General features: G+C 31.4%; 1 protein-coding gene across 2 annotated transcripts; it reads left to right on the top strand.

The window, feature by feature from the left end:
* Positions 1–9,732: 9,732 nt before the first annotated feature.
* On the top strand, positions 9,733–12,286 carry LOC146943248 (Glycosyl hydrolase family 10 protein). 2 transcript variants are annotated; one of them, XM_085757336.1, is made up of 6 exons: positions 9,733–9,899; positions 9,978–10,017; positions 10,135–10,279; positions 10,531–10,808; positions 10,883–11,668; positions 11,790–12,286. In XM_085757336.1, exons 4-6 carry the CDS (start codon positions 10,563–10,565, stop codon positions 12,123–12,125), a joined length of 1,368 nt encoding a protein of 455 aa, XP_085613462.1. In that variant the 5' UTR covers positions 9,733–9,899; positions 9,978–10,017; positions 10,135–10,279; positions 10,531–10,562; the 3' UTR covers positions 12,126–12,286. The 2 variants fall into 2 exon arrangements, with proteins under 2 accessions (XP_085613462.1, XP_085613461.1); XM_085757335.1 differs by having other exon boundaries at positions 9,978–10,012.
* The last annotated feature ends 2,739 nt before the right edge of the window (positions 12,287–15,025 follow it).

Genomic DNA, 15,025 nt, shown 5'->3' on the forward strand with positions numbered 1-15,025 from the left:
GCAGGGAGTATTCCAAGTAACTTTTGTTTTAAAGGAGCAAACTAGTTTTAGCTCCCTCAAGATGTATCTAACTTATTTTAGGTGCACTTATATCATTATCCTTGATAAAGCAGCGAGCCATTACAGTTTGTCCTTAACTTATTATGTTTGTACCTGAAAGGTTGAAAGACACCACAGGAAAAGTTTTGAACAGAAAGATGATTTTTAGGTCACTTGAACAACATACCTATCAATCTTAATCTACATGTTTTGATGTGCCAAGCATACATAAGATCCTTCATTACTTGTAAATTAAAATTTTAGAAACTTCGATTTTCCTTAAACTTTGGAATTGAATACTAGACATTAACACATGATAAAAGCGTCCTTACCAAAATCATTCATATTAAGATGGATTGATCACAGAGAACGTAAATGTTAAAAATTCAACTTCAGCAAGGATCAAGCAAGAAAGCAAAGGGACATTTCCAGCCGTAAGAGTAAAGTTACTCCTGTAGTAAATTTCTTTACCTGTTAAACTTTTTCAACTTCATGTTCCTAGCCTTTGTTTCTCTATGTGCTTCCTGCAGGTGGATTTTCAACACTAAGACAAACAAAGCCTGAACCCGTTTTTATTTTATAGCTTTAAAACCTACTTTAAATCTTCAATCTTGGTTTCACACCTCTAAGTTTAATCTTTGACATGTTGGACAGTTTTTTTTTTTTTTGGCTTGCATCACTAGATTCTCCATCTCTATGTGGATTGAGTTCTTCATTGAGAACTGAGATGGTGTGTGTTGGGAGTTGAATTACGCGCAATGTACGCTAGATGACGAACAACACAACATCTCACCAGTGGATGTGATCAGTTTGGATCGCCCAACATTTCCCTCTCAAATATGAGAGTGTACTCCAGAGATGTCACAGACTACACCCAACATTTTACCTGTTTCTTTTCTTTTCAACGTTTAATTATTTTTCAAATTATTAATAAAATTGAAAAGGAAAAAGAGTACACTTTTTAATAATTTGATTTTAACAAATTCAACCATGAGTGCCAAAACTGGCTGACAAAAACATGATCCTGATCATCAATCGTAGGCATCCCATGTACGCGATGTATTTCAGCCAGGAAGATTGATTAAATAGGCGCAACAAACAATATTTTGATTTTTTTTTTTTTTTGGTGGTAAATAATATTTTGATGTAATTTCGTATTCGTAACAAAATAATATTATCGATTATTTAAAACAATTATTACGAGAGGTTTGGTAATCACTCATATTTTGGTGGTAAATAAGATTTGATTTTAAGTTTTTTTTACCACTAAAGTCCTTTTAAATTAATTAATTGTAATAAGTTTATCTTTAAGTTTTTTCCGCACCAATAAGTTTATCTTTAAGGTCCTTTAAGTTATTTAACTGTAACTATTTGACGGATTTCAGATCATAAAAATGTAGGTTATTCGCGGCCTAAAAGTTACAATTAAATAACTTAAAGGACCTAAGTGTTACGAAATATACTTAAAGGACTGACTTGTTACAATTAAATAACTTAAAGGATGTAAGTGGTAAAAAAAAAACTTAAAGGACCAGCTTGCTATAATTAAATAACTTAAAGGACCTTTGATATAATTTAACATATTTAAGCATACATTCATAAATGAAAAAACAAACAAAGAAAAATAAATTAATCACATTATTTGCAATTACTTTTTCTATTTTTTAATCTTTCTTATCTATGTTGTGCACTCAAATGCTTTTTGATTTGTGTTTGTGACCATATAAGAATTACTCATATTTCCAAATTCCAAACTAGAAGCAATGGAACAACCGTGAGGGACAAAAATTACAACCGAACAAAAAAAATCTACTTTTACCGTTTGAACTAAGAACTTCACAACTTGATTGCAGCTTAACCGAGGGACAAAAAACTACAACCAAACAAACATTCTACTTTTAAGGTTTGAACAAAGAACTTCACAACTTGATTGCAGCTTAACTGATTTCTAGGCTCCGTCTACGGTGGATGACCTCTACCGTATGAAACATGGTTTTTTTTTTTTTTTTTTTGTAAAAATGAATATGAATCATTGGATAAGGGTCCACCAACCCTTTGATCAAAATGTTTACTATACACCTCTAACACTTAATTGCTTTCTTTTCTTTTATTCTAAACTAGTAGTGTATTTATCCGGCGTTGTTCGGGTTAGATGTATAATTATGGACGACCAAAATTATGTATGAAAGATATTTGGATATAAAATTTACCACGAACACGTACATGACGAATATTCTAATGGGTGTATACACGAATAAAAAAAATTAATTATCCGTAAATTAATAGATGCACATGCGGATGAAATCAACAGGATTTAGTAAAAAAAATAAAATTGACAAACTGAATTTAGTAAAATAATTAACACACAGAGAATAAAATAAACATTTTTATATTTTACATGAAATAAAAATCTCCTCGTTGTGATATAAAACAAACATATAAAATATTTGGACGATAAAATTAAAGTAGATATGGATTGTTGAGATGTTTATGCTAGATAGGCAAATGAGTTTTGTTGCAAAATTACCATCATCTTTTGTTAATGACGAGAAGATTTTTATTTCCTCACAAGAAGTTTTTTATTCAAGCAATACGACAATCATGTAATTTTACTAATTTAATAACGGGTATAAATTTATGTGAGGCCGAGAACTTAAAAAATGTTTATTTTATTCTATATGTGTTAACAATTTTATTAAATCCAGTTTGTCAATTTTTTTTTTATTAAATTATGTTAATTTCATCTACATGTGCATCTATTAATTTTCGGGTACTTAAAATATTATTTTTTTATTCGTGTGTATCCATTATGATATTCGTCATGTACCAGTCTGTGGTAAATTTTATATGTGGATACCATGTATACAAAATTTCAGTCGTCCTTAATCATTTGTCTAACCAGAACAACGTCAAAAAAAATACACTTCTAGCTTAGAATAAAAGAAAGCAATTTAGTGTTGGAGGTGTATAGTAAGCATTTTGATTAAAGGGTTGGTTAACCCTTACCCAATGACTCGTATTCATTTTTGTAAAAAAAAACATGTCTCCTATGGTAGGAGACCTATTCAGGTCTCCCACCAAAAACGGAGCCCTGATATCTATGCGATTAAACAACGAGCATCGTTTTCATCTCTTTTTTTTAGCGGCCGAAGCAGAAAATATACTCATACAATCAATCATCAAAAAACAAAATTACATATTCCCATATTATTGGGAACATAACGGCGGAAGCGACGAATAGTTTGAGGAGGATCGAATCATGCTGTTGATGTCATGTTAATAATACATATACAAAATAAACAAAGAGAGAACTAACAAAGACGGCTATGGTTTCATAGAATATCAATAGCTCAACTTACAAAAGGTTATAAAAGAATATATAATAAAACCTAATGAACTCTAACTTACTAATATAAAAAATGAGAGTACCTAGTTACGCTGCCTTGTATACTATTTGTACGGTTCCTCACTGGATTCAAAGGAAGCGCCAAAAATCTTGCATCAGTCAATGCATCTTACAACTATCTAAACGATGTCGTTTAACTTCAATTATGCTAGGAACCAGTTGAATTGTCTCTTTGTAACTGCATGTAAGTCCCCCCAATAAAAATCAATAACTTAAGCCCAATACTTTATTATCCAACACTTACCCTCAAACTCATGATATCAACAAGAAGCATTGTGAGTTTGTAAAAAAAAATACGAAATACATACTAAATAATAATCTTCTAACAAATTTGACATAAGAGTTTTTATGTGAATCATTTCAAAATTCTCAAAATTGAATATCAATAAGAAAGTATTAAAATTTGGTGCCATTCCAAGTCTCAAAGAAACGATAATGATATATAACTTGTATGCTTGCATACTGGATTTGAAGATGAAACGATCTTAGGATGTTTTTTTTTAATCAGCAAATATTACGGCAAGCTCGTGCAAAATGCACTAATAAGCTTGCACAAAGAAAATAAAAACAATAGTGCCGCATATACGCGTAACACTAAACTCCTGTACCAGAAACATCCACACAAAGGCAAAAAGCCTAACTATAAAACCTCCACAACCATTGGAATTTTGCATAACTAAGGACTACACAGGAGCAATAAAACAACGGCGGTAATAGCAGTCTCATTGCACCGAAGCCACTAGCTCAACAATCCCTGACAAAAAGAAAAATAACAGCAGGCACATAGCCGCCTTTTTCCTCATCAAACCCCCAACAAATTCCAGATAGAAGAAATCACATGAGGAAATAAAAATGGTAGGCAAAATCATGAAACCCCAAATAAAAGTTATAACAATAAATAATCAGGGTTTGATCAAGACGAACTCGTTTTCCTACAAATGTTCAAAGCCAGAGCCAAATTACATGTTGATGGGTTAGACGAAATCCTTAACATATTAAGGGAAAATAATTTGCCACGATAGTTTTCCCTCCATTCCTTAATATGTGTACAATTGGCTAAAGCGACACTCATTTTAAAACGGAGGGAGTATAAAAAACAATAGAAAGAAATGAAATTCCGCAGAACATGTTTATACACGTTAACGTAATAAGAAGAGTGAAAAGACGGGCAAGTATATATATAGAACACATGGTTTTGGGTTGATTTTTTCACTTCCATTTGTACCCTTTAACAATTTTTTCTATAAGAATGTTATGTTATTGATGTCATTAAAAAAGATAAGAATTTATATTATATTTACTATATTGTTTATGTCATTGAAAAAGATAAGTATAATTTATTAAAATATAAAAGTGCAAAGAATTTATACATATCTTCGTATCGTAATTTATACATATTAAAATAATAAAAATAGTGGAGAAACGGGGAACGAAGTTCCCGTTTGAACGCTAGTTTGCTATAAAGTATATAAATACATTAATTTAGTCATAAAATTATCATCACTAATTAGTCCGCGATAGGTCAAATCTATAACTTTTATTAGATCTCAATTTGTTTTTAGAGAATGATAGCTCAAGAACCAAATTGAAAAAACAAGATAGTCGGGGGTAATGAGTTTGAGATTTGAATGAAGATATACTAGAATGATATATTAATCATAAGTAGAATGATGTATTTATCAAAAGTTTGGGACATAATAAATGGAGTGATCTAAAATCATATGTCCGTTGCTAGATAAAAGGAGTGATCTATAAATGTATTAATCATAAGTAGAATGGCGATTTTATGTTGGTTCATGTGATCTATAATTATTGGGTGTGTTTATTTGAAATTTATCATGTAGAATGACGATGCTACAAGTTTATAAATTTTATAAATGGACGCAAAAGATTTTTGGAAAAGTTCTTTTATCCTCGCAGAAAAGAGTGGAACCAAAGTTTAAATATCCACAAATCCCTTTCCTAAAATAAGTTTTGGGAATAATATATAAGTCAACTAATCCATTTTGGTTTGTTTAGTGGTTTTAGCGAAAGACCTTAAAATGTAATTATATTAAGGTCTTCGGTTTGATTCATTGATGTCAATTCTAATGAATCTTTTATAATTGAACATTAAGATTGAACCTATAGGATGAATAATCTTTGAGTTGGATACCAAATGTTTTTTCTTTTTAAATAAAAATATATGTTAACCAAACATATTATTTTAAAGTAACTAAGATTAAAACTTCCATCCATATATTTCTATGAATAATTATCCATGATATTATTAGGCTGGACAAATTCCATATTGTATACATACTCAAAAATTAATCTAGTGAACTTAGACCAAGTGCAATGGGGTTATTGAATATGCATTCAACATGTTTAGACCATTGGAGTGGGGGTGTTGAAAGTGAGTTGGAGGAAAGAGATGGTGAATATATTCAACATGTTGAAAGCCTGGCCCGATAAGACACGTGGCGCGACGTGAGTGGCTACAAACAGGCGCGTGTATCTCACTCGCCGACAGGGAGAGTGAGTGACAGGCAATGCGGAGAGAGAAAGAGAAATGGATAAAAGCTGTGACACGTGGCTTGCTACGATTGGTTGCTTGGATTTTTATCTTCTTAATAATTTGGACTCAATTATTTCATTGCAAATAATTTTTTTTAATTTTTTTTTACCAAAATTCGTGATTTTTTTCCCCTACAAATAGAGACTTGGATCATTTGATTTGGACACAGAAAAAAAACCAAGTTTTTCACTCTCTTAATCTTATTATTAATTTTTCTTTTGAAGTTTTAGTGTTTACTTAGTGAAATGGATCCCAATAATAATCAATTCAAAACCCAAAATTCTTCTGATTACCCAAATGTTCATCACGAATTGCAAGCAGATCTAGTGAAGCACATATGGACAAAGTTTGAAATGTTTCGTAATTGAAGATCATTTGTATCGTACTAAATAAATTATGTGTGTGTTGTGTGCTTGTTTGTTGTCTTGCATTTTAAGTTATTTATGTGTCGCGTGCTTAGTTTGTTGTATTGCATTTTAAGTTAAGAAAATAAAAATAAATTATTTAAATAAATATTGTTTTAAAAAAAAAATAATTGTATTATTTTAATTTAATTATAATCGATAATCGATAATTATAATTTTATGTAATTATAAAAACAAAAATTAAATAAGAATAAGAAATAAAAAGTGGTGGGGTAGGGTGTTGAATGAAAACCATTGGAGTGGTAAAAATTGAATGGGTGTTGAATTAAGAGAGAGAGAGAAAATGATGTGGAGTGTTGGGAATTGAAAAAGTGGATGCTGAAGGTTATTGAATTTTATTTGCCATTGTACATGGTCTTACAAACACCCAAGGTGTCAGCCGCATCATATCATATTCATAAGAAAGTTTAAGTTGGTCACAAACACAAATAAAAATGACTTAGACAAACACACATAAATAAGAAAAATTTAAAAATAAAAGTAAAAAATGATGTGACTAATTTATTTTTCTTTTAATTCTTTTCATTTATGTATGTGTGCCTAAATATTTTTGATTTGGGTTTGTGACTAGGTAAGAATTGCTCCATATTCATTTGGTCCCAAAAAGTAGAGCACGTGTGTGCCAGTCGCATGGTTTAGCTAATGATTGACCAGTATTCAATCAATGGTCCCTCGAAGTGGAAGCTAAGGAAATGGTGGTGATGACATCTCCACTCTCCAATCCACGATCAACTACCATTATGGGAAGGTTTCAGCTTCAAGCATAAGTAAAGCTGCTACAATCCACGGCAGTATGAAGCATGATCCAAATTCATAAGTCGAGGACCTACTTTAGTCCTATTTTGTCTCACGTGGGTAATTCATAGAGAAAGAGAAATGCACAAATGTTATCAGCGTTGATTAAGATAACAAATATATTAAAAGTATGTCAAATACCTCTTTTGATCTTTTAAATTTGAGAAAAATATCATATTAGTCCTTTTAGTTTTTTAAGTTTTAAATAAATTTTTATTACCCTTTTAAGAACATATTCGAAACTTAACAAATTAAAAAACTTCAAATAAGTGCATTAAATTAACAACTTAAAACCTATTTAAAACTTAAAACAACTCATAGGACCTATTGAAAATTTTAAAAAAACTTAAAATGACTTATTTAAAATTTAACAAAGTTTAAGAACTATCTCAATATTTTTGTCAAACATAAAAGATCAAAAAAGGTATTTTGTCTTAAAAGTATCATGAAATTTGTGTAATCAAACTTTTTAAAGTGCAAGAAAAAAAATCAATGCAAATTTTTCCTTTTTTTCTTTTCTTCAAAGTTCAAAGATATTAGTTAGTATGACACATAGTTAGTGAGATTGTTATTATTTAACCATTCATTCAATTAGTGTAAATTTCATGTTACTCCTTCAGTTTCCCTAAAAAAAATGTTATTTATAAGTAGAAAAAATAAAAATCACAAATATAAGACAGATGGACATGGAGTGCTCATATGAACCCTAATAGAGTATAAAAATAAAAGAAACAAATGCATATTAAAATGTGTGACTTTCATCTTAAAATTTCTTATATATAGAACCTAATGAAATATTAACATAACTGAGCTAATAAATACCCCCTAAAAAAGAGTTTTGCTAGCAATGCTCTAAGAACATTGATAAATGATTCTATAAAAAAAAAATATCTTAAAAATACCATGTTATTACTTTTAGGGAAATGCTAATAGTGCATTCAAGATATTAAAATAACAAAAAGTAACTTTTTCTACGTAAAATTTATCAACTATTTCTATTTTTGAATAATTAACAAGTGTCCTTAGGGCAGAGCATTTGTTAGCATAACCTTTACTTTTATCAATGTAATAATTACATCATTTTTTGTTAAAAGTTATTTCTCTTAATTTTTTAACGGACTAATAGTCAGTTTAGTCTTTGAATGTTTAACGAGTAGTCACAACAGACTCTCAATGTATTAATATTTCAAAAATAGTATCTGATTGTGCACTCTGTTAGTCAAAATAGTCCCAACGCTAAAATAATGAATCAATACTCACAATACATCTTTTTATATAAGGACCGAATTGATAGTAAGTAAGTACTTGTAAGATCTGATACGACAATACATAAGTATATTGACGGACTAATATGACAATATTAACGAAACATTATAATGTAAGAGACTATTTTGACTAACAAAGTGCACAATCAAAGACTATTTTAAAATTTTGATACATTGAGGGATTATTATGCTACTCGTTACACATTTAGGGACCAAAATGACTATTACCCTATTTTTTTAACCAATGCCAGCATGTTACTCATTAGTCACTAGCCTTCTCCAAAATTCAATACTAGAAAATTACAAATATCCTGATTCCTGAATATGCATGTATTATATTTTATCGTGATTGGATGCTGAGAAAAAATGAGGAAAAATTTCATACATTAATTTTTTATATACAAATTTCATACATTATTTAGACAAAGAGAAATTTGTCAAAGGAAAAAAACTGAGAGAAAATAGAAATAAATATCTATAAAATGATATGTTTATTAAATTTGAGAATAAATCTTGGACACGAGAATTTGAACATTTCATTTAGTCACAGACAAAATACACATCATATAATCATTTAAAAAGTAATAATTATTTAATTATTATTTTTCTACTTTTTTATTTTTATATATGTGTGATCAAATAAAGTTTAAATCTTTTATCTACACAAGAATTGCTCGGAATTTGATTAATAAATGAGAAAAAAAAAATGAGAAAATAATAAGGATATTATAACACTATATGAGTTATGCCAGAGAAAAATAATAGAGAATTAGGCAAGATGAAATTATCCTAATAAAAAATTGTCCCGTTGAGGAAAAAGTTTTTAAAACTAATCTTACAAAATTTACTATTATAATATTGTTTAATATTGTTTTTTAGTCATCCAAAGGTGAAAACTGAAAAGGCTTTTCTAGTGTTTTTTGTTTTTCTTGTATCTTGCCTTACCTTCATACAGGTAAAAGTAACAAAGAGCATGATATTTATGTGGTTGGACATCCTGGTCTTGCGTTGTGAACTAAGTGATGTTAATCTGGTAATGATATTTTTGTTTCTCAGTCACAGTCACGTGAGATTTGGTTACACAATTTTGCACATACTCCTATATTGTAGCATGTGAAGAAGAGCACGGGCATCCTATTCCTCACTGGTCCCCTGTTCTGTTCCCTTGTGATATCACCTCCTCCAATCCAATCCCATTAACTTTCAAACGTAGTACAAATCTTTTTTTGTTTCATATGGCTACTTAACTTAACACGGGCATTTGTATTGTATGTATGTATGTATCATATTCTATGCTAAACAGCAGTACTAGTCCAAAAGGATGATGCAACCTACTTCATTCCATACCATTCATATATTTTTCTTCCTTCTTCTAGTTATAATACCGATGGGGGTTTCTTCTTCTTTCTATGGTTCTTACTCATTCCTTTTATTGATTCAATTCATTAATTAGTAATTAGTAGTATTTGATCGATATTGTTTTGTTGCAGATGGACCCCTATATGACTCTACTGCTTACACTCAGGTGAGGTGGTAACATTCAATTCAATTCAATTCAATTCATGTTGTTGTTGTTGTTTTGTAACTTAACTTCTACTCTACTTCTATTCTGTATGATGACAAATGTCATATATAATATACTGACAGTGCAAAGAGCATCCAGAGAAGCCACTTTACGGTGGAGGAGGAGGAGTTTTCAATATCAAGTTTAACAACAACACCAACACGAACACGGCTTCACCTTCACTTGTCTTCTATAATCTTACTTACGACACTATCTATTCTTTTTCTGGTACGTACGTGCGACACTATCTATTCTTTTTTTGGTACGTACGTTTATGTTCTCTACTTTACGCTTCATTCTCTTGTTTATAATCAAAAAAAAATTAAAAATGATTCCGTTGCCGGGACTTGAACCTGGGTCTGTCGGGCGAGAGCCAAGTATCCTAACCAACTAGACTACTAGACTACAACGGATTGTTGATGTCATTGGGATTAGAACCATACTTAAAATCGTTATATATGCTGACGTGGCTGCTACAGTATGGGTGAAGGTTGAAGATTCAGATTCAGTTATGATAAAGGCAAGGCTAGAAACAGAAAATGAGACATATAACTGTATTGGGACAGTTTTAGCCAAACGTGGATGTTGGTCATTTCTCAAAGGCGGATTTCTTCTCAATTCTCCTTCAAATTCATCTACCATCTTCTTTCACAACTCAGATGGTAAAGATCATGTGGATATAGATATAGCAAGTCAATCACTGCAGCCATTTACTCACCACCAATGGAGAATCAACCAACAATATATCATCAACACTGTGAGTCACCAAAAACAACATATTATCTATCTAATTATAGTTTTGTCTCTCTGATTTGATGATGCATTTGACAGAAAAGAAAGCGTGCCGTCACTGTTCATGTATCAGACCCTAATGGAAGGAAATTACAAGGAGCTTCTGTGTTTGTAGAGCAAATATCAAAAGACTTTCCTATTGGCTCTGCGATAGCAAAGACCATTCTTGGCAACATACCATATCAGAATTGGTTTGTGAAACGGTTCAATGCTGCAGTCTTTGAAAACGAGCTTAAATGGTATGCCACAGAGCCTCATGAAGGCAGAGTCAACTACACAATTTCAGACCAAATGATGCAATTTGTTAGAGCCAACAAAATCATAGCTAGAGGACACAATATTTTCTGGGAAGACCCTAAATACAATCCTGCATGGGTTCTTAACCTTACAGGTACACAGTTAAGATCTGCTGTGAATTCACGAATTCAAAGTCTCATGAACCAATACAAAACAGAATTCATACATTGGGATATCAGTAACGAAATGCTTCACTTTGATTTCTACGAACAAAGGCTTGGACCCAATGCTACATTTCATTTCTTTGAGGCAGCACATGAATCAGATCCTTTAGCAACTTTGTTTATGAATGACTTCAATGTTGTAGAAACGTGCAATGATGTAAATTCTAGCGTTGACGCTTATATCTCACGGATAAGAGAACTAAGACAATATGGTGTTTTTATGGATGGAATTGGTCTCGAGGGTCACTTCACAATACCAAATCTTCCACTTATAAGAGCTATCCTAGACAAATTGGCAACACTAGATCTTCCCGTTTGGCTTACTGAGATTGATATAAGCAACACACTTGATCATGATACTCAGGTGAGGTAGCTAGCTAGCTAGCTAGAGGAATTCAAGTTCTACAAAAATGAATAAATCAAATTGTGTTATTATATATCTTTTTGTTAAATTGAATCTGATTGCCTTCATTCTTTATTTGTAGGCAATTTATTTGGAACAAGTATTGAGGGAAGGATTCTCACACCCTTCAGTGAATGGGATAATGCTTTGGACAGCACTTCATCCATATGGGTGCTACCAAATGTGCCTCACAGACAATGATTTCAACAACTTACCATCAGGTGATGTGGTGGATAAACTTCTTCAAGAGTGGCAAACTGGTCGTGTAGAAGGTATCACAGATGAGCATGGTTCACATAGCTTTTATGGGTTCTTAGGAGAATATAGAATTAGGGTCGAGTATCGCAACAAGACTATAGATTCAACTTTCTCTCTATGTAGAGGTGAAGAAACTAAACATGTCCCTGTGACACTCTGACTTAATTTTTATTTATTTATGAAGCTCCTTAACTTCTTCACTAGAACCTTTCTCAAGGAGAATTGTAACCACAACTGTCTCTATCAACTCTGATTGGATTTACATGAGCAGTTAAATAAAGGTGAATCATATTCAAATGAACAAAGAGTTTATTTTTTGTATATTGTTTGTACAATCACAATTAATCATTTGTATGACGTCTTTAAAAGTGATCATATGTGAAATGTTTCTAATGACTAATATAATTGATGATTTGATAGTGTAGAAATTCTTGACAATGAGTGTATCTATCTAATAACAAGGGGAATGAGAATCAATTTGAGGCAATAGGAGAAAGAATAATTCGTGTATAACCAACATAACAGAACATGGTGTAGTTTGGAATATACAATCAAGTCCATATATAATACACATTTACAAACCAACAAATAAACATATACAACATAACAGATTGATTGTACCGTATCAACAATTACTATATGATCTACAAACAAATACTGATTAATTGAAGAACAGTAGCAGCAGGGAGAGCAAATCAAATCAAATCATGGAACAGATAATAAACTAAGTGGAATGGATACAAACATAAAGTATAATTAAGGCTTTTCCTTCAACCCTTGCATGAGTGAGTCCAACACATGCATCAACAAAATCCTCATCAATAAAATCCGTGGAAAAAACTTGAATCCTATCCGTCTTAGCAAAGCACTGAGCATTGAATAGCCTAGTGTAAACCGTCTTAAGTCTTTTTTTGGTAGGGTTACAAAGTAACAAGGCAAAAAGAAAAAGAAAAAAGAGGGAGAGGCAAAACTAAGTTCCAAGCTTATCTCTCAGAATGAGAGATTCCATGCCAGGCGGAGGGAAGTTCCAACGAGCAGAGCACCTTGCATGTGATCCTTCCTTAGCCATGAAATCTGCACACATATTTTGTTTCCTAAGAGCATCTCTACTATGAAGGATGTCAGTAGCATAAGTGTGCAAAGTATGATCACGACCATCAATAATCAGGTCAATTGCTTCCAAACAATCACTCTCACAAATAATGTTGTCATAGCCTTTTAGACTACAAAAATCAAGATCTATATTGATAGCACGTAACTCAGCTAATAATGCATCACCTCCAGCTTCATAGTGAGAAAACCGTCTTAAGTCTAACAATAAAAATTATGCATGTTCTGACCATTATTGTCTGAAAAATGCTAATAAGTGTCCCTTAAACCTTAAAAAAGAAAATATTGTTGTAAGCGGATGACTGAAGGATCATAACAACCTGCAAAACAAGAAAATAAAAATTATGCATGTTCTGACCATTATTATCTGCAGAATTGCGCAACTCCCCCAAAATACAACAGGTTCATCTCGGCGGTAATCGTACCGAGGCTATCAGGACACGAGAAATACACAGGCTCAGACAACTCAAGACACTTTGAATTTCTATAAAATTGAAGGAAGAAAGGAAGAGCATATGTTTTCTACGTAAAAGCAAAGTTTCTAAGTTTATAAAGAAAACAAAAAAACCTCATTAGATAACCGTTCTCCCCGTAAAAGACAATAATATATATTAATTAATTTATGATAATAAGAAAATATTTTGGAGATGCAGCACGTTATCCTACCTTTCAGGAAATTGAATTACACATGTATAATACCAAGTCAAAATCAGTTACCATACTTAAAGCACATTAAAAATAATATTTAAGTTTAACAAATAACACCTATCAAAAAGGTGGATTACTTCAAAAGGGAGTTATACAAATTATATAGCAAAACGGAAAAGTGGTGATGAGGTCAACAAAATTAATTTTCAAATAAAATTAATTAAATCAATCAAAATAAAATAAATAAATAACTTTTGAAAATATCTAAAATATACAACAAATATTACCTTAAAAATTGTGTTTTCTTTTAGAGTTGAAAATGAGTTATTTTAAACGCAATATTTATCCCTTATTTTTTTTAATGGCAACAGAAACTCTTACTATATTATGACGTACAAGCATGACACGATTAAATAAAAAAACGAAGGCTTTTTATTTTATTTTATTGATTTAAAAATAACATAGGAAGTCCCTTTATTTGTCCCCGTGAGCTTAGCTCAGTTGGTAAGGATAATATATGCAAGATCTGGGGTTTGAACCCTGAACACCACCAAAAAAAAAAAAGAGGAATATTATTTGAACAACTCTTTTTTGTGACAACTTGTTGGACAACCAAATCATACAAAGAAATCTAAGTAGTGACACAAAAATCTAAACAATAGAGAGAGAAAGTAGAAACCCAATGCGAGTATGAGAGAAAAAATTATCACAAAAGTTGTAAAAAAATAGTTGTTCAAATATCATTTCTCATTCGAAAAATATAAAAATAGGTGTACTAGATTCTAAGGAGACAAACGATTGCAAGATGAAAGTCTTCCCACCCGTGTATCACATGAAACACAACCTTACGCATATGGTGGATGACGTCGTGGATCTAAACATTTGTGACCGTTGTTCTTATTATTATTAATCCCAAATTGATTCATCTCTTTCATTTCAATTTCAACCATAAGCAGCAGCACCAGTAGATCCCCATGAACAGGTTTGCCTTTTCACTCGCTATTCTCATTTATTTATTTATTAGATAAACCCTAATAATAGATAATCGTCACAATTCCTACTTATTATTTTTCTTGTTGTCAAAACTAGGGTTTTATAATTCTTCAAGTTTCGTGATCATGGATAATGGTGTGTCTGAGGAGGAGAGTGGATCTTCTTACATGGCGAATTAGATGCAGTAGTAGGCATCTCAGTAGCAAAAGATTGGTAGACGCCCCTAATGTGTACACCCCTTTGTACTAGTCTGTAAAAATTCAGTTAACCAAATATATGGTCTATGTGATCACATTTTTTCAGTTGCGT

The sequence above is a fragment of the Medicago sativa genome, chromosome 3 (genome assembly GCF_051527215.1).
Source record: "Medicago sativa cultivar Bolivia chromosome 3, Bolivia_mono, whole genome shotgun sequence".
NCBI classification, from domain to species: domain Eukaryota; kingdom Viridiplantae; phylum Streptophyta; class Magnoliopsida; order Fabales; family Fabaceae; genus Medicago; species Medicago sativa.